General features: G+C 44.9%; 1 protein-coding gene across 4 annotated transcripts in view; it reads right to left on the bottom strand.

The window, feature by feature from the left end:
- Positions 1 to 26508, bottom strand: part of LOC121277294 (xanthine dehydrogenase-like) — a 232519-nt gene that overhangs the window by 97896 nt on the left and 108115 nt on the right. For all 4 annotated transcript variants that reach the window (XM_041186576.1, XM_041186574.1, XM_041186575.1 and 1 more), the window contains 3 exons: positions 24754 to 24971; positions 18747 to 18914; positions 6041 to 6118 (listed from right to left, as the gene is read on the bottom strand). In XM_041186576.1, coding sequence (XP_041042510.1) covers positions 6041 to 6118; positions 18747 to 18914; positions 24754 to 24971 — 464 coding nt within the window. The remainder of the gene's footprint in view (positions 1 to 6040; positions 6119 to 18746; positions 18915 to 24753; positions 24972 to 26508) is intronic.

The raw sequence follows: 26508 nt of genomic DNA, 5'->3' as shown, positions 1-26508 counted from the left end.
GAAATCTTGGCACATTTGTGGTGCTCTCAAAGATAAGAAAGAGAACCCTTTCAGTTTTGCTGTACAATTATTATCCTATGATCTTCCTTGACTTCACAAGGCATCAGAATAAGAGTATCCAAGATTATCACTTTGGCTTTAAATGCCAACCACATTTATTAAGTAATAAAAGAAAACATAAGCTGTTTATACTTAAGTTTAGCTACTTCAAATAGGTAGATAGCAATAAATACTGCTGTACTACATTATAATGTACGTAACATTCTGAAGTTTGCAGGTTCAAAATCCATCAAGGGCTTAAGGGCATAATTTAGTCTGAACTTTCAGTGCAGTGCTAAAAAGTGCTGCATTGTCAGGGTGCAGTCCCTTGGGTATGTAATTCAAAACCCTTTGGATTCTGTGATGAGGGCAGAAGAGAGCAAGGCATTAAATAAAGTTGTGAAGTGATTGCTGACCTGTATTATTGTTATGATTTTTCAGTTCTTCACATTCCCAGGGTTTCGCTCAAATTTGTAGCAGTGCTTATACTCCTTAGTATATGTGAAACAGCAATAAGATAAAGATGTGCAATGCATGGGGGCAGCAAATCCAGAGGGCTGGGGGGTGAAATACTAGGCTGTGTGAGGAGTGTTCCATTTCTTAGCTAAGGCCATGCAACAAAGTTGGAGAGGAGGACTGTTATGATAAAGAAAAGGGGAAAATGTTACAGTCACCATTTTGAGTAGCATTACATACATATCAAAAAAAGGGTTAAAAAAGAGGAAGTTTCAGTGTTGAAATGCGAGAGGAGATTTTATGCAGCCTACAAGGGCAGGAAACATGGTGTGTGGGGTGACTTAATTAGGTGGGATCTGAAATTTCAATTTCCAAATGGCGGGTTGAGATGCAGAGATAAAGTCAGCGGCGTGTCAAACATTATGCCAGCCTATGGTGGGTTCATGCTTATAATGCATTTGCATGCCATGAATACCCATTAACAAAAAAGTTTTTAATAAAGCCCTACTCTTTGGATAAAGTTAATGGCACACGAGAATCTCTCTTATGGCACGCACCAGTCGGCTTTATGCAATTGTGACATGAGTGGTTAACCATGTTGAACTCTGTGGCACAAGGTGCTGGGTGTTGGAAGGTTGGTGTTCAGGTGCAGGGACATGCAGAGGAGGGAGGGGAGAGTAGACAGAAGTTGGTGTTTGGTTGCAGGGTCCTGTGAGAGGTGGTTCTGTAAAGGGGGGGGGGGGGCGGGTTCAAGGCAGGGATCGAAAGATGGATAATGGGCCTAAAGGGTAGGGGTCTTGCAGGTCGAATGGGTGGCGGAAGGAACAGTCACAATCAAAGGGAGAAGTTATGTTGGGTGCAGGGGCAGGGTCAGGGTCGGGTATTGGAAGGTCTTATGGGGTGGATCACAGGAGCAGACAAAAGCATGGAAGAGGATAATGGGAGAGTTCAGGGTCAGAGTGGGCACTAGGATGGTCACGAGTATAGGCACAGGTGGTGGGGGAGGGGAAGAGATGGAATGCGTAGGGAAATGGTAAATCGGGTCCAAGGGGAGGTTCCATGGTAACAGGGGAGAGGTGAGGTTATGATGGCTGGGTCAAGGATGCAAGTGTCAAGGTACAAGAACAGGTCTCAAAAGACATAGCCAACACAATGTTAGGCTCTTGTTTCAAACACAGCTATTCTAAAATCAAAGCTTGATTGAAGAGCATCGTTATGGGTGGGTGGAGTTCATGTTATGCAAAACTGGCCGATTAAAGGGGCTTCCTAATAATTATTTGTGGATGAGAACCATGAATGAGCATTATCTCATATGGGTCTGCCCTCTCACACAATACAATTACAGCCATAACCAAAGATCTTATTCACCCAATATTCATGCAACCTCAGGAGCTGGAGGAGAAGATGTGAAGGAGAGTTTTGTTGTCCAATAACAGAGGTCATAAGGCCAACTGCAGGCAGCCCAGAGGGGGAGGCAGGTTTGGTTTCAGGCACCCAGAGAGGGCATCGGCAAAGATGGGCACAGGCGCATCAATACATCCAGAGGACAAGAACAAACTACCTCCAGATATCAGAGCGGCAATACCAGAGATGCCTCAGGATGTCCTGGGGAATGGTCACCCAGATACATTGGATTGTTCATCAAGATATGCAGCCACGTGGATTTGGTGGGAATTCCATGCCAGTGGCCCCCAAGGTTACAGTGGCGCTCAATTTTTACTCCAGTGGTGGCTTCCAGGGCGCAACAGGTGACATACATGGCATCTCACAGGCTGATACACATAGGTGCAAAAAGTAGGTGAACAATGCCCCATTTAGTCGTACCAATGATTTTATCCAGTTCAGCACCGATGACGGCAGCCAGGCTGCAAAATCAGCCGTATTCCTGTCATTGTTAGGTTTCCTCGAGTTCAAGGTGTCATCGACTGCAATCATGTAGCCATAAAAGACAAGACTGAAGTATTTTCAACAATCTACAGCCAGAAGTGCCGAGTGGATGATCCATCTTGGCCTCCTCCAGAGGTCCCCAGCATCACAGATGCCATTCTTCAGCCAATTCGATTCACTCCATGTGATATCAAGAAATAGCTGAAGGCAGTAGATACTGCAAAGGCTATGGGCCCTGACAATATTCCAGCAATAGCACTGAAGACTTGTGCTCCAGAACTTGCCGCACTGCTAGCCAAGCTGTTCCAGTATAGCTACAACACAGGCATCTACCCAGCAATGTGGAAACTTGCCCAGGAACATCCTGCACACAAAAAGCAAGACAAATCCAATCCAGCCAATTACTCCCTTCCTAATGGCACTGTGGGTGTACCTATGCCACAAGGACAGCAGTGGTTCAAGAAGGCAGTTCATCACCACCTTCTAAAGGGCAATTAGGGATGGGCAATAAATGCTGGCCTAGCCAACGACACCCAGGTACTATGAATGAAAAAAAAAGCTCCCCTGAATTGTAATGGGTCTCACTCCTTGAACATTCAACTGATGTGCAACCACAGGAGAACAATAATGCAGATCTGTGCTTGTTTCTCAGGGAGCTGTCATGACACATACATCGTGCATAGCTCACAGCTCCAAGAGTTTATTTAAGCTCCAACAGCAGGTTAATGGATGAATCCTTTGTAGTTTCAAGGGCTATTCCCTGAGTACATGGCTGATGATGCCAGTGAGGCATCCCCAGAGTGAGGCAAAGGAGCTCTATAATCAAGCTCATGTGTCAACCACAGCCATCATAGAACACACCATTGGGCTTCTTAAAATGAACATCCACTGCCTTGACCAACCAGTCAGGAGGGAGTTTCACAAATAGTCGCGGTCTGCTATGCACTGCACAGCCTGGCACTCCAATGTGGATGGATATCACAAGGGGAAGGGCGCAAGGAACTCAAACAACAAAGATCTGTTGGGCTATGAGGAAGAGGCCATAAATCCAAATGAGTCTCTGATGGATGCCAGGGCCATGGAAAGATGTGCAAAGGATGCAAGGGACATCCTGATCTATAGAAGGTTCACGCAATAATAATGCATCTGTATTTCCATCGTACCATTGCCAGACCTCCATCACCTTCCTGGGGTGTAGACCTAGCCCTGCCATCCTCCCTTGCCAAGTTAACTATAAGCCCTCATTCTCTACCACCTAGAATAGAATAGTGAGCAGAGCTTTGTCACACAAGTTCGCTAGTGCATACTGGCACCAAGGACATCTTACGGGTCCGTGGACATTCATGTAACAGCCTGCCTTGCCCAATTATTCTGATCCAGCACAATCATTTACATGCTTTGACTGCAACTGCACCTGTCTCACTTAAACCCACTGACAGCTGAGTGGGCCAATAACATCTAGAATGCATAGAAGGGGAGCCACCTGTACCTTCATTTTAAACCATATTCCACAGAAAGATCATCACAGAAGTAATGATTCACATAAACATTCAATAAAGAATGTACAAAGCACAACACACCTCATTCAGGAATAATGTCTGTGTTCCTATCTCCCCTCTAGCATCACATTGTAAGAAAACGTAGCATGCCATGACCGTTACATCTGATACTTTGACTGGCCCCAGCAATTCTCAATAATTACGAACGACTACAGAATGGAAAAATGGTTTGTGCCACCTTAGGTGTTCATACTTCTCTCAATTATCATTTTCTGCCACTACATCTAGTTGCAACCGTGACATCATCAGCTGAGGTAGAGACCGTCTGCTCAGTGTCATGTCCTGTTACCCTGGATGACCGTGGCAGGTGTCCTCTGAAGGAATGGGGCATCGAGGGCTCCAAGCCTAATGGGGTCACCTGCACAGGTGCAGGACATCCCCCTTGACGGTATTGGCTAAGGCTGTTGGGGTCATCAATGGAGGCAATGAGAAAACACTAACCCTGGGGGTGTCCTAAGATGAAGGCTCTGGGGCAACTGGCCTATGCCCCTCCTCTATCTTGGTGCGTGATGGCACCAGTCTGACTCCATGAAGCTCCTGGAGGGAAGTCCAAGTGCCTTGACCCCTCTTGCTTAGCCACTACTGCACTGAACCCATGGCTAGAGCAATGGAGTGCAGGTCAGAGCGCATATGGATAGAATGATTTACCTGGTTCTCCATGACAGTCGCCATCCTCTCCATGGATGAAGCCATGCACTCAAATGTCTGAGACATGGCAGAACTCATGGCCTACATGGACTCCTCCATACCCCATGCAAAGCTGCGCATAATCCCAGGCATTTCCAACATATTTTCCCCTTGCATGTCCAGCAGGTTTCTTGTGGCCATGACCAGAGGCCTGTCATCAGCGTGGGACTCAGCAGGAGCCTGATCCCCAGCAGACCTCTGATTGTCTGGGGGCCCATCTGTTATATCCTCCCTGTGCCTAGGACATGTCTGTGGTGTGCTCACTAGATGGTGCTCCTAAATCTAAATGTGACTCCTCCGCAGATCATGTAGGTGTAATTGTGTTAGTGGAGGTGGATGATGAGGCAGGTAATGGTGCATCCTCTGGGGCATTGGCTTCTTCCTCCTCAGAAAATGTTCTGAAGAAGTCATATTGGACTTGAAACATTAACTCTGTTTCTCTCTCCACAGATACTGCCAATCCTGTTTTTATTTCAGATCTCCAGCATCAGCAATATTTTGTTTTTATTATGTACAAATCCAAATTCCTTACAAGCATATCTTCTTTCTTACTGTAGATTGAAGAGGAATGCATTCATTTCTCTGACAGTCTCAACAGACATCCGATTGCCCATGACATTGAACTTTCCCCTTTACAATTCCCAAATTTGATTACGCGTGCAACTATTGCCCAGTCTTACAGAAAACTCAGATCTGCATTCCCAATTAATAACCTGCCTATCTCTAATCTTCGTATCAATAGATTGGGTTCTTCCCGAGCAATCTGAATCTATTAGCATACATAAATAGGCAGTTTTAATTTGCAAGCTCCTTTCTGCACAACCAAGTATTATGTTATTCAGAGGGGGTGAAAACATTATTACCAGTTTCTAACATAAAATTTCCCAGCGAATACAAGATCATCAACAAACAGATTTGGCCAAAACCCTGTGGAATAATTTTTTAGCATAGAAAATGATCAGTTCCAAAATTCACTCTGAAAAGGAAATGGAGAAGGATTTTAAAGCTAGAAAGAATTGCTATCTTCAAAGCTGAGTTCCTGCATATTACAGTTAAACATAATTTAATGGACTGCATTTACCATTTACTGAGCTTTAATATCCCAAATGATATTCTGACAGCCCTAGAGTACCTGGTTGTGATTTGGTGGTCCATTTAGAAAATGTTTGAGCTTTGTTTTCACTGATTTTAATGTAATGCAAGTGCCATGAGCACACCTTACCCCATCCCTACCAATGATATTACCTTGAACTCACTCCAGGGCATTGCTGTGCTCTCTGATATTGTGGAGGCTGCTATGAGTTGTCCTATCTTATTTCACTGAAAAGTATCTTACTTAAGTTAGTTCCTGCCCAATTCTACTTCATTAATTCTGCAAGTAGATACCAGTTAACAAAAAAGAATCTATTTACCTGCATTCGTGGCATGATCTTATAGGTGTTCATCTTTTCACCCTCTGTCAGCTTTGGAATTTCCACATACAAAAGAACCTTAATACATTGAACAAAAGAGGTCATAAATTAGATTCTTCATCTTTAGCAAGAGTCTTTGGCCCTGTGCTTTACATTATACTTATAACTACAAACTGATACAAGAGTGGACTAATGAAACATAAACTAAATACTTTATAGCAAAAATAAGAAGACACAGAATATGCCAACTTTTCCTGATCCATACCTTCTAGATAGATTTTCCGAGTACTCCTTTGTGGAGGGGTACCTAAGTAGATAAGATATAGGAGCACGAGAAGGCCATTCCGCCCTTTGGGCCTGCTCCACCATTCATAAAAACCATGCTTCATCATCTACCTCAGCTCCGCCTTCATATCCCTTGAGTGATTTAGTATTCAAAAATCTATCAATCTCTGGCTTCAATCTATCTAATGACTGGTCAGTCAGAGCTCTCTGGGGTAGAAAATTCCAAAGATTCACAATGATTTGAGTAAAACTGTTTTGCCTCACACGAGTCCTAAATGGCTAACTCCTTATTCTAGGCATGTGATGCCTAGTTCTAAACTCCTTATTGAGGGGAAACAGCCTCCCCACATCTACTCTGTCAAACCCTTTAACAATTATACATATTTAATTGAGATCATCTCTAATTCTTCTAAACTCTAGGGAACATAGGCCAAAACTCTATTCTTATGACAATCTACACATCCTAGGGGCTCAATTTTCAGAGCCCTCGAAATCAGGAATGAAGCCAGGGAACCCCCGAAAATGTGGCACCGGACAGCAAATCAATTTCAAGACATTGTTCTTGGCACCGCCAATAATCACCAAGGCAGAGGGAGGGTGGGACAAGAATCCTCCTCTCCTCCCAATTGAAGCCATTTAAATCAGTTAACAAGCTCATTAAGAGCTGGTCAAAGTTTGACCTTTTAATTGTTAATGGGGCTGACACGTTACCCACACCTTCAGAAACAGATCAGCCAAAGGGAGCTGGGTACAGAATGGCAAGCCAGTCATGGCAGCTCCAGGAATCACTCTGGCTCAAAAGAGGGTCAGCGCAGTACAGGGCAACTTGGAGCTGCACAGATGGAAGGGAGAATGGGAACTCAACACTAGGGCTTTGAATGAGGTCAGCAACCCACGGGCATCGCAGAGTAAGAAGAGGAGGGGGCATGGCTGCAAAGGGCAATTCAGAAGCCACCTGCTCAGAAGAAAGGCTCCAGCTGGCAACGGTCAGATTTCAGACCCAGTTATGATGAGAGGCAACATATAGAGCCACAGGCATCAGGAAGGTACGGGAAACAGGGGCAGAAGGGCACTGGAGGCCAAACCATCAACACAGGATCTATTGCCAAAGACAGAACTACCTGGAGATGAAGTAGTGTCACAGAAGACTGACACCTTTCAGGTAGATGGTCACAAATTTCTGAGCCATTGTCACTAAAGACCCTGCACCACCTCCTCCTCCTCCTCCCCCTTAGGCAGTCCCCTCAGGATTGAGGATGACTTGCTTCCACTCCATTTCGATGTTTTCTGAAATGGTTGTTATGTACACTGTGCAATCTGCAAGCATTACCACATGCGGAGCTGGTGGTGCTTGAAGGGTCAGGTAGATGAGTTGTTTGGAGGTTTGTGCATTCCCTCTAACGTCTCGCCTTTGCTTCTGCACATTTCCAAAGTCTCAGGCTATGTTCCTCCTGAATGAACTTCTTCAATTTGGTCGGTCACAAGCCAGGGACTTCCATAAGTCGGCAGGGATTTCTGACCTCTTCAGGGATGCTTTGAGGACATCCTTAGTGTTTCCACTGGCCCCAGAAGTCTCCTGCTGCAACCAAACCGAGTAGAGCAGTTGCTACAGGAATCTGGTACCAGAGATGTCCTGCCCAGGAGAGCTGCTTTTGTCTGTGATTAGCGCCTTGATGCTAGGAATGTTGGCTTGGGAGAGGATGCTGCTGTCAGGCAACCTTTGTTGCCATGGGATTTGGAGGACCTTGTGAAGGCATCACTGGTCATATTTCTCCAGTGCTTTGAGGTGCACACTGTAGGTTGTCCAAGTGTCCAAAGCATACAGGAGCACTGGGATCACTACTGCCTGATAAATCTGAGATGAAGGTCATGGTCTGAGATCCTGGTCCTCAAATACTCTTTTCCTCTGTTGGCCAAAGATTGAGCTGGCACATTGGAGGTGACGATGAATTTTGTCGTCTATGTCTGTTTTTGTCAAGAGATGGCTCCTAAGACACAGAAAACAGTTCACATTTTCCAGCAACTCGTTGTTGATCTGAATCAATAGGGACAGGGTGTGAGTTGATATTGCGCTATGGGACCTGGTTGGAAAAGTGTCTTAGTTTTCTGGGTCTTTAATGAAAGGCCCATTTTCAAATTTGCTTCAAACAAGTGAACAATTGCCTTAAGGTTAGTTTCTGAGTGAGCGCCCATACAAGAGTCACCTGCGTACTAGAGCTCAACTAATGAACTTGGAGTGATTATGGTTTTGGATTGAAGGTGGCATATGTTGAACAGTTTCCCATCCGTTCTGTAAATTATCTCCACACCTGTGGTTAATTTGCTGAAGATGAGATGCTGCATTGCAGCAAGAAGGATGAAAAAGAGGGTTGGTGTGATGACACAGTCTTGTTGAGCCCCAGCTTTAACTGAGATAGGACTTGTGGTGGTTCAGTTGGTGAAAATCACAGCTTACATATTATCACGGAGTAGGCGAAGAATAGTGACAAATTTCTGAGGGCAGCCAAATTTGAGGCATATACTCCATAAGCCTTTGCAGTCAAAACTCTGAGGTTGGAAAAAGGCCATGTACAAGCATTTGGTGCTCTTCCTTGCATTTTTCTTGAATTTGCCGTGCAGTGACGATAATATCTAGTGCCCCTTGATGGGCAAAAAATGCACTGCGACTCTGGGAAGAGTTCCTCGTCCACTGGGAGGAGGCGGTTGTGGAGGATCCTCACATTGATCTTTCCTACGGCAGACAGCAGCGACTCCTCTGTAGTTACTGCAATTGGACTTGTCTCCCTCCTTGAATATAATTATGATCACAGCATCCCCGGCATGTACTCCTTTTACCAGATGAGGGACACGAAGTTGTGCAGCCAGGACTGTATCTCTGCTGTGCTTCAGGATTTCAGCAGGGATTCCATCTGCTCGAGGCTTTGTTGTTTTCCAGCTGTTGAATGTTTTTTTTCAATTTTGCTCTGGGCTGGGGCGATGCCAAGATTAAGCCAGACAGGGTACTGAGGAATGGAGAAGTTGAAGGCATTCAGGTAAAGACAGAGTCTCAGTTGTGAACTTCCTCAAAATGTTCTTTCCAGCGAGCACTGACTGTCTCCCTATCCTTGGTGATCTCCATGCTTGGCTCTCAGCAAAGTTGGCCCTTGAGTGCTTGGCAGCGCTGAAGACACTGTGCATATCATTGGTGTCCATGAGTTGTTGGATCTCTCAGCTCTTTCTAACCATCATTTGTTCTTTATATCGCAGGTTTTATGCTGTACCATTGTCTTCAGAGGCGTGTAGGATTGCCGCTTTTCACTTGAGGTGTGGTGAAGTTTCCAGTTTGTGAAAGCTTTGCGCTTAGGCGGGATGAGGTCCCACATCTCTTGGTCAAATTAATCACAATGGATACTGGTAGAGAGGCCAAGGACCTTTTCGCAGGTGTATACAGCACTGGTCCCCATGCCCTACCAGTAATCGTCAAAGTCACTGTGACCTTTAACTTCTCTCCTTCTAGTTTCTTACAAAGATCAGCTATGGAGTTCAGTGGCATCTCAAAACAGCTGCACACCACTGCATCACACATGTCACTGATGCCCTCTTTGCCAGAGCTGGACACATATTCATTCAGTGGCAGACACTGCCTCAAAAGGACAGAGAACAGTGAGATTCGACTCCATCACTGGATTCCCCCAGGTGCAGGGCAATTCTTTGCACGCATGTGGCCATCAAGGCACCCAGCGACCAGCCAGTGAGATCCATCAACAAGATCACTCTTTCGAAGTTCAATAGGTCTGTGACCACAATAAGAATTTCTTCCATGTACTTGCTTGCTTCTCTGGCAGCTGCCATGATCTCAACTCCAATCCCCAAAGTGAGTGGATGGATTTCAGAAGACAGGGGAAATCCCTTGAAAAGATGGCTTCTGACTCCTCTCCACGAGCATCAGACAGAGGCACAGAAGTGATATAACCAATGCTACTTGCTCACTAGGCCAACCATTGAGCAGGCCTTCGGGCCTTCTATAGGTGCAATTTCAGTGCCTGGGACATAAAGATGGTGCCCTCCAATACATGCATGCAAGGATCTTGGTCACTGTGGTAGTCTGCTGAGCTCTCCATAACATTGCCCTCCAGAGAGGTGCAGACCTTGAGGACAATGAAGCCATGGAAGGAGACAGTTCATTGGGGGGAGGAGCAGGAGGAGAGAGGGAATGGAAGAGAAGGTGGACGGAGGTGACACTGAACAAACAGGTGCCCCTGCTGTGAGGGAAGGTGGCCTCCTATTGCCAACCAATTACCAGAGTTTTTTCAGGAAGTAACAAGCAGGGCTGATAAAGGGGAACCTCTAGATGCAGAGTTCTTTGGGATTTCCACAACACATTTGTAAAGGTGCCACTATAAGAGAGCTAAACAAAATAACAGCTCATGGTGTAGGGGGTAACATATTAGCATAGAGGACAGGTTGGCTAAGAGGAAGCAGAGAATAGGGATAAATGAGTCATTTTCTTGTTCGCAAACTGCAACCAGTGGAGTGGCACAGGGTCAGTGCTGGGGCCTCAACTATTTACAATCTACATCAATGACTTGGATGAAGGGACTGATGAAGGGACTGAGTGTACAATTGCTAAATTTGCTGATGGAAGGTACGTTGTAAAGACTCTCCAAAGGGTTTTAAATAGGTTAAGTGAATGGGCAAAAATTTTGCAGATGGAGTATAATGAAGGAAAATGCGCACTTGTCCACTTTGGTGGGAAGAATAGAAAAAGCAATTTATTATTTAAATGGAGATACTGCAGAACTTTATGGTATGGGGGGATCTGGATGTCCTGGTGCATGAATCAAAAAATGTTAGTATGCAGGTACAGCAAATGATTAGGAAGGCAAATAGATTGTTGGCGTTTATCGCAAGGGGAATTTTTAAATTCATTCATGGGGTGGAGGCATCGCTGGCTAGACCAGCATTTATTGCCCTTGAGAAGGTGGTGGTGAGCTGCCTTCTTGAATTGCTGTAGTCCATGTGGTGTAGGTACACCCACAGTGCTGTTAGGGAGGTCCAGGATTTTGATCCACTGACAGTGAAGGAGCAGTGATATATTTCCAAGTCAGGATGGTGAATGGCTTGAAGGGGAACTCCAAGTGGTGGTGTTCCCATGTGTCTGCTGCCTTTGTCCTTCTAGAGATGGTAGTGGTTGTGGGTTTGGAAGGTGCTGTCTAAGGAGGATTAGTGCGTTCCTGCAGTGCATCTTGTATGGTACACACTGCTGCCACTGTGTGTCGGTGTTGGAGGGAGTGAATGTTTATGGATAGGGTGCCAGTCAAGCGGGTTGCTTTGTCCTGGATGGTGTCAAACTTTTTAAGCTTTGTTGGAACTGCACTCATCCAGGAAAGTGGAGGCTATTCCATCACATCCCTGACTTGTGCCTTGTAGATGGTGGACAGGCTTTGGGGGTGAGGTGGTGAGTTACTCGCTGCAGGATTCCCAGCCTCTGACCTGCTCTTGTAACCACAGTATTTATATGACTAGTCCAATTCAGTTTCTAGTCAATAGTAACCCCCAGGATGTTGATAGTGGGAGTTCAGTGATGGTAATGCCATTGAATGTCAAGGGGCGATGATTAGATTCTCTCTTGTTGGAAATGGTCATTGCCTAGCACTTGTGTAGTATGAATGTTCCTTGCCACTTGTCAGCCCAAGCCTGGAAATTGTCCATGTCTTGCTGCATTTGGACATGGACTGCATCAGTGTCTGACTAGTCTCGAATTGGGCTGAACATTGTGCAATCATCAGTGAACAACCCCAGTTCTGGCCTTATGATGGAAGGCAGATCATTGATGAAGTAGCTGAAGATGGTTGGGCCGAGGACACTATCCTGAGGAACTCCTGCAGTGATGTCCTGCAATTGAGGTGATTGGCCTCCAACAACCACAACCATGTTCTTTAGTGCTAGGTATGACTAAAGGAATATAAAAGTAGGGAAATGTTGCTTCTTTTAAAATGTGTTCTTTCACAGGACATGGGTGTCGCTAGCTAGGCAAGCATTTATTGCCCATCCCTAAATGTCCTTGAGAAGGTGGTGATGATCTGCCTTCTTGAATTGCTGCAATCCATGTTGTGTAGGTACACCCACAGTGTTGTTATGAAGGGAGTTCCAGGATTTTAACCCATTGACAGCGAAGGAATGGCAATACAGTTCGAAGTCAGAATGGCGTGTGGCTTGGAGGGAAATTTGCAGGTGGTGTTTCCGTGCATTTGCTGCCCTCATTCTTCTAGGTGGTTGAGGTCGTCATTTTGAAAGGTGCTTTTGAAGGACCTTTGGTGAGTTACTGCAGTGCATCTTGTAGATGGTAGATACTGCTGCCACTGCCTCAGTGGTGGAGGGAGTTGCATGTCCAAGGCTGTGAATGGGCTGTTAATCAAGTGGGTTTCTTTGTCCTGGATGGCGTCGAGCTTCTTGAGTGTTGCTGGAGCTGCACTCCTCTAGGCAAGTGGAGAGTATTCCATCACTCGCCTGACTTGTGCCTTGTAGATGTTGGACAGGCTTTGGGGAGTCAGGAGGTTATTTACTCACTGCAGAATTCCCAACCTCTGACCTGCTCTTGCAGGTCAAGTGGAGATGGTTTGATTCTCTTTGGTTGGAGATGGTCATTGCTTGGTACTTGTGTGGTGCCATTACTTGCCATTTGTCAGCCCAAGCCTGAATGTTGTCCAGGTCCTGCTGCATATGGACACGGATGCTTCAGCACCTGAGGAGTCACGAATGGTGCTGAACATTGTGGAATCATCAGCGAACACCCCTACTCCTGATCTTGTGATAGAGGGAAGATCATTGGTGAAGCAGCTGTAGATGGTTGGACAAAGGATACTACCCTTAGGAACTCCTGCCGCAATGTCCTGGAACTGAGATGATTGACCTCCAACAACTACAACCATCTTCCTTTATGCTAGGTATGATTCCATCCAGTGGAGAATTTTTCCCCTGATTCCCATTGACTCCAGTTTTGCCAGGGCTCCTTGATGCCACACGGAGAAGTGGCTAGTGAGATAAATGACACATCAGTTTTAATTTTCCGAACTCCCTAGATTCAAGCAAGGTCCCATTAGTTTGGAAGATAGCAAATGTAAATCCATTATACAAAAAGGGAAGGAGACAGAGTGGGAAACTACAGGCCAGTTAGCTTAACATCTGTTATTGGGAAAAATGTAGATGCTATTATTAAAGAAGTTATAGTAGGGCATTTGGATAAGTTCATGATAATCAGGCAGAGTCAACATGGTTTTGTGAAAGGGAGATCATGTTTAACCAACTTACTGGAGTTCTTTGAGGAAGTAACATGTGCTGTGAATAAAAGGGAACTCGTGGAAGTACTACACATAGATTTCCAGAAGGCATTTGATAAGGTGCCTCGACCATCAAAGGTTATTGCGGAAAATAAAAACTCATGGTACAAGGGGATACTGGCATGGATAGAAGAATGACTGGCTAACAGGAAGCAAAGAGTAGGCATAAATGAGTCTTTTTCAGGTTGGCAAGATGTAACAGGTGCCACAGAGATCAGTGCTAGGATCTCAACTATAAACAATTTATATAAATGACTTGGATGAAGGGGTGATTGCCAAATTTGCTGACGACACAAAGATGGGTAGGAAAGTAAGTTGTGAAGAGGATCTAAGGAGGCTACAAAAGGATGTAGATAGGTTAAGTGAGTGGGCAAAGATCTGGCAAATAGAGTATAATGTCGGAAAATGTGAAATTGTCCATTTGGGAGGAAGAATAAAAGAGAATCTTATTATCTAAATGGCATGAGATTGCAGAGCTCTGAGATGCAGAGGGATCTGGGTGTCTGAGTGCATGAATTGCAAAAGGCTAGTATGCAGGTACAGCAAGTAATTAGGAAATCTAATAGAATGTTATCATTTATTGCAAGGGGAATTGAATACAAAAGTAGGGAGGTTATGCTTCAGTTATATAGAGCACTATATCTGGATTATTGTGTACACTATTGGTCACCTTATTTAAGGAAGGATGTAAATGTGTTGGAAGCAGTTCAGAGAAGGTTTACCAGACTAATACCTGGAAAGGGTGGGTTGTCTTATGTGGAAAGGTTGGACAGGCTAGGCTTGTATCCACTGGAGTTTATTAGGGTAAGAGGCAACTTGATTGAAACCTATGGGTCTTGACAGGGTGGATGTGGAGAGGATGTTTCCTCTTTTTGGAGAACCTAGATCTAGGGGTCACTGTTCAAAAATAAGGAATCGCCCATTTAAAACAGAAGAGGAGAAATTTTTCTCTCAAAGGGTCGTATATGTCTTTAGAACTCTCTTCCTGAAAAGGCAGTGAAAGCAAAGTCTTTGAATATTTTTAAGGCAGAGGTGGATAGATTCTTGGTAAGCAAGGGAGTGATAGGTTATCAGGGGTAGGTGGGATGAAGATTTGAGATTACTATCAGATCAATCATGATCTTATTAAATGGCGGAGCAGGCGCGAGGGGCCGAATGGCCTACTCCTGCTCCATGTTCATAGGTTCGCATGTTGATATGTCAAATACTGACTTGATGTTTGAGCAGTCACTCTCTGGAGCTTGACTTTTTTGTCCATGTTCAGACCAAGGCTATAAAAAGGTCAGGAGCTGAATGGTGCTGGTGGAACCCAAATTGAGCATCAGTGAGCAGGTTATTGCTGAGAAAGCGTCACTTGATAGCACTATCGACGACCCCTTTCATGACTCTGCTGATGACAGAGAGTGCACTGATGGGGCAGTAACTGGCCATATTGGATTTGTCCTGCTTTTTCAGGACAGGACATAGCTGGGTAATTTTCCACATTGCCAGGTAGATGTCAGTGTTTTAGTTGTACTGGAACAGCTTGGCTAAATGTGCGGCTAGTTCAAGTCTTCATTCCCATTGCTTGACAGTTGTCAGGACCCATAGCTATTGCATCTGTGATGGAGGAGGCCAAGATGGATCACCTATTCGGCACTTCTGGCTGAAGATGGTTGCAAATGCTTCAGCCTTGACTTTTGCACTAATGTGCTGGGTTCCTATTCGTGGAACCTCCTCCTCCTCCAATGAGTTGTTTAATTGTCCATCACCATTCATGACTGGATGTGGCAGGCCTGCAGAACTTAGACCTGATTTGTTGGCTGTGGGTTCGCTTAGCTCTGTCTATTGTATGCTGCCTCCACTGCATGGCATGCAATAGTCCAATGCTGTAGCTTCACCAGGTTGACACATCACTTTAAGGTATGCCTGGTGCTGCTCATAGCATGCCCTCCTGCGCTCTTCAATGAATCAGAGTTGATTCCCTGGCTTGTTGCTAATGGTAGAGTGGGGAATATGCCGGGCCATGAGGTCACAGATTGTGTTTGGGCACAATTTTGCTGCTGCTGATGGCGCACGGCGCCTCATGGATTCCCAGTTTTGAGTTGCTTTATCTGTTCAGAATCTACCCCATTTAGCACAGTGGTAGTGCTACACAACACGATGGAGAGTATCCTCAATGTGAAGATGGAACTTCACCTCCAAAAGGACTGTGTGGTGGTCATGCCTACCAATAAAGTCACGGACAGATGCATCTGTGACAGGTAGATTGGTGAGGACGAGGTCAAGTAGGCTTTTCTCTTGCCACCTGCTGCAGGCCCAGTATAGCAGCTATGTCCTTTAGGACTTGGTCAGTAGCAGTGCTACCGAGTCACACGTTGTGATGGACATCGAAATCCCAGTGCTTCTTCCGGTTGGTGATCAACATGAAGGAAGACTGATTCACAGTTGAGGTGGAGTGGCCGGTAGGTGGTAATCAGTAGAAGGTTTCATTGCTCATGATGCCATGAGACTTCATGGGGTCCTAGGGCAACTTCCTGCTAACTGTATATGACTGTATCGCTACATCTGGTGCGTTTGTCCTGCTGGTGGGACAGGACATATCCAAGGATAGTGATGATGGCATCTGGGACATGGTAAAATACATTTCGGTGACTATGAATTTGTCAGGCTGTTGCTTGACGAGTCTGTGGGACAGTTCTCCCAATTTTGGAACACACTCCCAGAGTAAGGAGAGCTTTGCAGGGGCAACAGGGCTGGGTTTGCCTTTGTCGTTTTTGGCACCTAGGTCTGTCCGTTTCAATTCCTTTTAGGCTTCATGGAGGTTTGATACAGCTGATTGGCTTGCTAAGCCATTTCAGAGGGCAGTTAAGTGTCAACCGCATTGCTGTGGATCTGGAGTTACATGTAGGCCAGGTAAGAATGGCAGATGTCCTTCCCTAAAGGACATTAGTGAACCAAATGGGTTTTTACGACAATTGACAATGGTTTCATGCCAGAGAATCTTCTGTATGTCATGTGGGCCGGTTGGGAGCGATCGCGGAGCCAGTCGCCGTTCGCGATCGACTGCGCGCCGCCATTTTACGTGGGCGGGCCAATTAAGACCCGCCCAGCGTGACACATGGCCAATAGCGCTCAGCGCTACCAGTGTGGGCGGGAGGAGGAGGGGGAGTCAGGGCCTGCGCTCTTTTGGGCACGCACGTGAACGAGCGCAGAAATCTCCCTGAGGCAGATTAAGCACATAATAAAAGTTCAGAAATAATAAAGTTTAAAATTATTTAGACATGTCCCCTCGTGACAATGTCACATTAGCTGGGACATGTTTATGAATTGTCCAAAAAATATTTATTTATTTAATAAAACCTTCAAGAAACCTCATCCCGCCTGTAGATGAGGTTTCCTGAAAAACGTGAAGGCCGCTTGGGATCTTCGCCTGCTGGCCAACATTAAGGTTGGACGTGCAGCGTTGATAAGCATTTTAATTGAATTTTTAAAGGCCTTAAAAGGCTATTGACAGTTTGGCAGGCACGCACCCGCCAAACGTAATATCTAAATGATGTGCGCTGACGTCGGGACACACGTCCGACATCACCGAGGGTCATTTTATGCGTCAGCATGCCGGGCCCGCCCCCACACGATGATGTCAAAATTCTGGCCATGGGGGTCACCATTATCGAGACCAGCTTTTAATTCTTTATTTCTTAAGTGAATTCAAATTCGGCCAGCTGCCTGGTGGATTTAAATCTATGTCCCCAGAGCATTAGCCTGGACCTCTGGATTACCAATCCTGTAACATTACTACTACACCACCTCCTCCCCTGCTAGAGGTGTACAGGGCCTTGGTGAAACCGCATCTGGAGTACTATGTACAGTTTTGGTCTCCTTACTTAAGGGCGGACGAAATTGCATTAGAAGCCATTTGAAGAAGGTTCATTAGACTGATTCCTGTGGTGAAGGGGTTATCATATGAGGAAAGGTTGAGCAGGTTGCAGCTGTACCCATTAGAGTTGAGAAGAATGAGGTGACCTTATTGAAACATATAAGATCCAGAGGGAACTTGAAAGGGTGGGTGCTGAGAGAATGTTTCCTCTTATGAGGCAGTCTAGAACTAGGGGACAGAGTTTAAAAATTAGTGGTCTCCCATTTAACATTGAGTTGAGAAGGATTTTTTTCTTTCAGAGGGTCATTAGTCTTTGGAATTCTCTTCCCCAGAGAGCAGTGGAGGTTGGGTCATTGAATATATTCAAAGCTGTGTTATATAGATTTCTGATCAACAAGGGAGTCGAGGGCTCTGGGGAGCAGATAGGAAAGTGGAGTTGAGACCACAATCAGATCAGTCAGGATCTTATCAAATGGTGGAGCAGGCTGAGGGGCCGAGTAGCCTGCTCCTGATGTAATTCATGTGTTTTCATCCTCAGAGAAGGGGGCCTCCTTCCTCCCCGTCAAAGCCATCAGCATTAGATCCAGGTCAGCAATGAAATAAGATGTTGCCCTAGCCTGGGTGCTAGGCCTCCTGTTCCCATGACTTTTTGCTTCTCTGTAATGCAGTAGAAGGCTTTAGCACAAACTGCAGATTCTCTCCCTCAGAACAACCTGTGATGGCTGCCATGATAATCTAAATGGATTCCCACACTTCATCTGACCCACCTCCATTCCCACTCCCACAGTCTCTAAGTGGACAGAAAACCTGTCTCTATAACAATTAAGGGCTTCCCCATGTGAAAATCTGAATTTTAATCAGTTTCCCACTGGAGGTGAGTTTCTGACCCGAACATAAATCTGGCTCCTGTTTCCCTACTTCATGGTAAAAATTCAGCACCAGGAATCTGTACCGGGCACACTGCAAGCATCTAAAGAAAAATCACAGGCAGTGGGCTTGCAATTTTGTCATAACTCACTGCAGCAACAACTCAGAAAATCTAGTCCTGTGTTCTTGCACTGATGCTGGCAGCTAATTGTATGTCAGAAGTAGTACTTATGACTGAAAAAGGCAGATTTTAAATCTACTTCGACATGTAAGTGTTTTCATTTAGGACTTTTTAAAATGTTTGCTTAAAAATTAACAGATCAGGGAATTGAAGTTATAATGAACAAAAATCCTTAATCAGGTCATGGAAACATACCTTTCCTTGCATGTTGACATCGAGAAATTGCATTGGAGTGTAAGTGTTCAATCCAGTAATATCCGAAACAGTCACTTTGGCACCAGCAACTTCAAAGACTACAAATACATCAGATACAAACTCACGGTACTTCCATTTCATCATCAAATTTCCAGCCCATCCACCAGCCTATTGGTAGGGAACATAAAAAATGCAGTCACATTTTTTTGATCATGTAATTCTCAGGTAGCAGTAGTCCTGGGCCACTAGCACCATCAACTGTACTTGCCACTCAGTGCCTGACTCTCAAATCGCAAGTCTAGATCCAAAATTAATTTCTTCAACCTGCTGGCATAAATCAAATGCATTCAAGTGGTTATTGATGATGGAAGTTTAGCCCAAAACTGCTAGTAAGTAAAGTTTGGTCTATTTTCAACAAAGCTATTGGATGGCATACCCACAGGCAGTTAGATGTTCCATTTTTGAAAGAGAACAATTAACCAGTTCATTTTGAACTGGGATTTTTGTTGCTCCATTACAAATAGGTACTGTTTAGCATTGAAAGCTAGAATATAAAAAGGATACAATATTTAAGAATAAAATTAAGAATACACATCAACAATTCAAAAACTAAGGACAATATTTTCCTCTGTTCATAAAAAAATCCTAAAGCAAATTGAACTTCATTATTTTAACATTTAAAAAATCAAGCAAATATAAAATTTGAAATGTGCTGAGGATGACTTCATTATAGAAGACAAAGATTTAGCACATCTGTCGCAGCTCACTCAACTGGTGACAAAGTTGGTTTGATAACATTCCTGCAAAGTACCATGGGACATTTTACTCTGTCAATGCTGCTATACAAGTTTAAGTTGTCCAAACATTCAATATTCTGGCTACTGCAATATTTGTCCTAAATGACTGAACAACTGTATTTGGTTCACTTTGAGCCTGACATATATGTGACAAATACACTTCAAGAGCATGTAGACAGGCTGGTGGAATGGGCAGGCACATGGCAGATGAAATTATGTACAGAAGTGCGAAGCAATATATTTTGGTAAGAGGAATGGACAAAAGTAATATATAACAAAGAACACAATTCTAAAAGAAATGCAGGAGCAGAAGTACTTGGGCATTTGTGTACACAAATCGTTGACAATTTTTAATATTCATTCATGGGATGTGGGTGTTGCTGGCTAGGCCAGCAATTATTATCCATCCCTAATTGCCCAAGAAGCTAGTGCTGAACTGCCTTCTTGAACCCCTGCAGACCATGTGATGTAGATACTCCCAGAATGCTGTTAGAGAGGGAGTACCAGGATTTTGACCCAGAGACAGTGAAGGAACGGCGATATATTTCCAAGTCAGGATGGAGAGCGGCTTGGAGGGGAACTTCCAGGTAGTGGTGTTCCCATGTGTCTGTTGCCCTTGTCCTTCTAGATGGTAGAGGTCGTGAGTTTGGTCTAAGGAGCTGTCTATGGAGCTTTGGTAAGTTCCTGCAGTGCATCTTTCAGATGGTACACACTGCTACCACTGTGCATTGGTGGTTTAGGTGGTGAATGTTTGTGGATGGGGCATTAGGTGGGCTGCTTTGTCTTGGGTGGTGTTAAGCTTCTGGAGTGTTGTTGGATAGGCAAGCGGAGAGTATTCCATCACACTCCTCACTTGTGCCTTGTGTATGGTAGACAGGCTTTGGGGAGTCAGGAAATGAGTTACTTGCTGCAGGAGTCTCTGCCTCTGACCTGCTCTTGTAGCCATAATATTTATATGGCTGGTCCAGTTCAATTTCTGGTCAATGGTAACCCCCAGGATGTTGATAGTGAGGGATTCAGAAATGGTAGTGCAATTGAACATCAAGGAGCGATGGTTATATTCTGCGTTGTTGAAGATGGTTATTGCCTCACACTTGTGTGGCGCGAATGTTACTTAGCAGGGCAGGGTGAGAAAATGGCACTCAGGATATTCAGCTTTATAAATAGAGCCCTGGAGTACTAAAGCAATGAAGCCCTGGAGAACCTTTAAAAACTCTGGTTCAGCCTCAATTGTGTATTGTGTCCAATTCTAAACACAACATTTTAGGAAGGATGTAAAAAATTTAGAGAGGGTGCAGGAAAGATTTAAAAGAATGGGTCCAATGGTGAGAGAATTCAGTTACGAGGATAGATTGGAGAAGCTGGGGCTGTTCTCCTAGAGAAAAGAAGGTTAAGAGGAAATTTGATAGAGGCGTACAAAATCATGAGGTGTCTAGGCAGAGTAGATGGGGAGGAACTATTATCAACGGTGGAAATATTGAGAAGCAGAAGACACCAATTTAAGGTCATAGGCGAAAGAACCAGAGTTGACATGAGGGTTCCTTTTTAATCACAATGAGTGTTTAGGATCTGGAATGCAGTGATTCAGAGTATGATGGAGGCAGATCCAATTGTGGTTTTCAAAAGAAAATCGGAAAATTATCTGAAGAAAAAAAACACGCAGGGCTACAGGCCAAAGGCAGGAGAATGGGCATAGCTGATCAGCTCTTACAGAGAGCTTGCAGGGATGCAACAGGCCGAATTGCCTCCTTCTGTGCTGTTATCATTCTATGATTGTATTCTATGAAAATCCATCAACCCTGCTTAAGAAACTCCAAACCATATTAGGCCATCGTCAGATGAATACAAAGTTCTGGGATGAAGAGGGTGGGGGACCATTGTAGGGGTAGAGGAAGTTACATGGAGAGGGCCATGACATGTTTTAAGAATGAGAGTTTCAAATTAGAGGCATTGATAGAATGGGAGCTAATGTAAATTAGAAAAATCCAGGGAAATGGGTGAGCATATAATAGTCTCCAACAGGGTGAGCTGAAGTTTATGTAGTCTGAAAGATGGGAGTAAATTAGTGCCTGGACACAAAATTACAGGATGCAACATTGGGCAGTAGGTTGGTGTGAGAAGGGAATGTTAATTGTTGGAATGGTGCCAGGGTGTACGAAAATCAGGAGGTGAATGTGAAAGGAAAATAAATAATTGTAATAAATATCTAAAGGAAAAGTGATGACATATTAACCATATGTTTTTACAACCAACTGCACATAGTAGAAACACGCTGTTATGCATCAAACTTATGTTTATCATACATGATTACCCATATTAAGGTACCGCACTTTAGGAACTCAACCTAGTCTTGTATAGGGCTAGTGTACGTGGTGAGAGAATGTGGTTTTTCAATTCCTGATAAGTTTTCAGTTTGAGTTTTCTTGGTACTAATCTTATGAACTCTCATATAATGGGTTGTATTAGTGTTTTCATCAATAAAGATTATTAATCAGACATCCCTCTATCTTGGAGTCCATGTGCCTGTTTTATAAGGGAAGGATAGTGAGTACTTTAAAACTTATAGAGACAAAGTTGTGAATGAGTTTTTCAATTGCAGATGGGCTAAAATAGAAATGAGTAATATTAAGAGATGAAATATCTGTAATGGGTGAAAACATGGGGTCTAAAGCTCAGCTTGGAATTGAATAGGATGTCAAGGTTGCAAAAAGGTTAGTTCCATCTGAAATAGTGGCTGCAGAGTGCGATGGAATCCATAGCAAGGGAAGAACTTACATGGCAGGAACTAAAGGCTATTACTTTGTTTACCCTAACGTTTAACAGGAGGAAATTGCAGCTCATCTAAGGCTGAATGTCGTACAAATAATCCAAAAACATAGAAGCAGTAAAAGGCATGAGAGAGGTGGTATACTAGTAGAAGTTGACCCCATGGCCGGGATTTTCCTGCCCCACTGCAGCGGATGAGGCGAACCATTCAAACACCCATTGACTTTGGCAGGGACGGAAGATCCCACCAGTGGGAGGGGACGGGAAACTCCGGCCCATGTCTTCTGACTATGCTGCAAAAGGGCAGTATGCAGATAACTAAGAGGCAGGGGCCAAGAATAGCTCCTTAGGGGTACCTCGGATAATAGATCATGGTTAAGAAGAGATACATGGTGGGAATGTTCTGGCTATTACCAGATAGCAAGAATGAAACCATGGCTGGAATTTTACAACCGCCACCCCCACCCCTTGGGAGAAGGCTGGCAGGAGTCAAATTGGGTGAGCTGGCAGGGGGATGCAATGTTCACTGCCTTCCCTTCTCTGCCGACATTTCACCAACTGCAGGGTAGGTGGAGGGCAGTCATTTAAGGGCCTGTTCCCTTTGTTTCTTCCAATGACCAGTGGTATTTTACCACTGGAGGGGGGAGCTTTGCCACCTGGGGAAGCTCTCTGGCAAAACCTGGTGACCTCCCTGTGGACTTGGTGGGGGTATCTCTACATCAGACACCCTGAGGCCCACAAAAGGAACCAACACCCAACCCCCCCCCACCAACTCCACAGTGTTTTAGTAGAAGTTGACCCCATGGCCGGGATTTTCCTGCCCCACTGCAGCGGATGAGGCGAACCACTCAAACACCCACTGAATTTGGCAGGGACGGAAGATCCCACCAGTGGGAGGGGACGGAAAACTCTGGCCCATGTCTTCTGACTATGCTGCAAAAGGGCAGTATGCAGATAACTAAGAGGCAAGGGCCAAGAATAGATCCTTAGGGGTACCTCGGATACAGGCTGTCACCTGCTGGAAGACCATCTGTCACCATCGTGGCCAAAGCCCTCCCCCCACCTAGCCGGGGCCTGCCAGATTGGAGTCCTTAACCCACTTAACTGCACTCAGGGCCTGCTCCATCATCGTTGGTCTGGGGACTGTTCGACAGATGCAGAAATAACGTGGTGAAGCGAGGACACAAGAGATTGCAAATTCAGCGATTTGGGAAAAATTTCTTCCCAGGAACGCAGGAGTAAGTGTGGTTAGAAGGAGGTGTGAGCGATACAAGATAGTGTCTAAAATGGCTATATCTGGGATTGAGACCATAGGAGATAGCCTACTTGAGATGGCAGAGTCAACAAGGCCCCTATCAAGGTGGTTAGGAGGGGCCATAGAAGGACATGAGGTAAGTGACTTCAGAGCAGAGAGAGAGCACAAAGTGAGTTGGGATGGAAATTGAAATCACTGAAGATGAGGAATCACAGTACAGTGGTTCAGGTAGAAAAGGAGGGATGTTGATTCAGTAAGAAACCTGGGGTAGGGCTTTGGGGCATTAGAGAACGTAGATCATAAATTAGAGGCAAGCAGGGTGGCCCAAGGAGGAGAAAATGTGAGTTTTGATGACAGGGGACACAATGGTTTGGGCACAGCAGTAGGTTTAAAGTATAGCCAGGCCGAAAGGCTTCAGTAAATCGCAATGTATCACCATAGGTAAGCCAAATTTGATTTAAGTGCAATCACCAAAAATAAGGTCATTGATGGTAAAAGCCTAACATGCGAGTGAACAGTCGTTCTTTATCAAATTCGATGAAGGTAGTCATTACTGATAGCTGGAAGAATCCAAAAGGGCAATGGCGAGTACAATACAAAGGTTGACAAAATCAAGCACCCAGGCACACAGGTCACCGAAGCCAGTGAGAATGGAGGCTGGGTAATTGGGGTTGTTTTCATAACAAGGCAGCAATGAGTGCCTTGATGGGCCCTATGGAGAACACAGAGAGTGGCACAGAGTGTAACTGTGTGTTTATTTGGGTGGTGGCAAGCCTGGGATGGGAGCAGGAGATCAGAGATGGTAGGCTGGAGTAAGGGTTGAGGGGCCAAAGCACAAGGGAGGGGAGAAATAAAGGATGGCACGACTGAGTGACAGGAAGCTGAGGAGACAGAGGGCCAGAAAGGGTCATGAATGAAAAATAGAGAGATAACTGTGATACGCAAGGCAGAATAACATGGACTAGTGAACAAGTATGAAAAGTTAGTTGAATAGTTAGGAGTTTGGTGGCCCATTTGAAAGACCCAATCATTCTCCCCTCCTTTCCCACCTGAAAGTAGTTTATTGTCTTTTAACAGATTGTCTGTAATAGCTGCAGTTGAATCATTATTAGTGACAACTAATAAACAAAGAACATTTCTTGCAAAAAGCATAAATTTTTTGACAAAACTAAGCAGCAGTAAAACTTACATTTCTCACAGGTCCATTTGCAACCTTGAGCAAGTGACGAGCTATAACATTGTAGGATGGTGATTGGTCAGAGTATTGTTTCAAGTAGTCAATGAGTGAACTCAGGGTGACATTGGACCACACCTTTAAACCATCAGGTTCCATCGTGACCTTGTAGAGATCAGGGATTCCTTTCACATCAATGGAGATTTTATAAGGACCATCTCCCTTGTAGACGCCTGTGAGAAAATTGTTAATCAGAGGACACATTTGCTCTTAATTATGTCAAATTGTTTGGACTTACAAAATGAAGAAGGCACAAAATGACCAAAAACTCTGGGTCTTCTGGCACATTCCCCCCTAAAGAGAGTGGGAGTACACTGACAAGGCTGTGAATTAGGCCAGATAAAGCCTTACCCAACCGTTTCCATGCAGCCTTATTTGAGGCAACTCATGTCAGAGCAGATGCGGCTAGGTGGATGGGATAACATTTTTTTGTTCGGCATTTTGTGGCCTCTCCAGTCTAGTGAACCCAATCCCACACCTCACCCCCTCACCTCACCCCTTCCCAACTTCCAAACTCCAAGATGGTCCCCTAGCAGGGACCTGCCATTAATATGTCAACATGTAAAATACGCCTTCTCCCTGATTCCAGGTACTTTGGCAGGGTCAGATTCAGAGGTTACTTCCCGGCAGATCCTGGCACAAATGTCAGAACGTCAGCCCCAAAAAATGTTTGACCCTGAAGTAGACAAAATATATGGTTAAAAGAATGATCTAGGAAATATGTAGATTATTAGTCTCCTGTTACAACACACACAAGCCATTTACTTAGAACTAAACTGCTGCAGAAGAAATTTTGTTTGTTGATTCAATTTTGCCTTTGACAATGCCTGCCTTCCATTTCACTATGGCCAAGTTCAGCGAAAAAAATGCCCGCATTGTTGGCACTAAAAATTGATAGCCGATAATGTTGCTGTGCTCTGCACTTTTTGTCCTTAAAATCTGCAATGCAGTACAACTTTGTCTACTGTTTATCTTCCCTCCCCTGCTTGCATTGAACTCAACCAGTCTGTGTTCTAGTCAACTTATACCAGTCAATATAGTGTCAATAGTCCCCAGAGTCCTTTGTATTCCTAAAACCACTTTATAGCAAGGACAAGGTAGAAAGCATTTGCTGAAAGTAGTCAAAGGAAGCAAAACAATTGGTAGCTAGCAAATGGGAGAGGGGAAACTGTGAACTGGACCCACAACATCTGGGATTTAATTCGGCTCACCGGAGCGGGCATGATGGCAGAGGGATCAGGAAAATCGAGGGGGAGTACTCTCATCCAGTGCCTGTCGTCAAGAAAAAGGATACTACTTTAGTGTGGCGGGAAGGGCCTGATGCACAAATCCTGCTTGCTGACGACAGCATGGCAATGAGTCAATTAAAGGCAATTATCCTGAGCTCATTGGTGGCTCAGGGTTTAATGGGACTTGTACAGATCATCCGTCCTTTCTCTGTTGGGGTTGCCCATGGCCCCATGTAGGGGTGTGTCCCTCATTGATAGGCACTCAGTGCCTGATCTAGGTACCTGGCATCAGGGAGGGTGAGGGGTGCCACTGACAGCCACCTCCCTGCCCTTTCATCTGAGCTCCACCTCTCCCAGTTGGTGACCCCCTTCCCATGACCCCTGCCCTGCCCCGCTCACCTGTTTCAAGAGACCCAGCAAAAATCCATGTTGAAGGCCTCGGTGCATTATAGGCAGCAGCCACCACTCCTGGTAGTGCTGA

Source organism: Carcharodon carcharias, chromosome 4 (genome assembly GCF_017639515.1).
Source record: "Carcharodon carcharias isolate sCarCar2 chromosome 4, sCarCar2.pri, whole genome shotgun sequence".
NCBI classification, from domain to species: Eukaryota; Metazoa; Chordata; class Chondrichthyes; order Lamniformes; family Lamnidae; genus Carcharodon; species Carcharodon carcharias.
The sequence above is the reverse complement of the archived record's forward strand: the minus strand, read 5'-3'. Positions and strand labels throughout refer to the sequence as shown.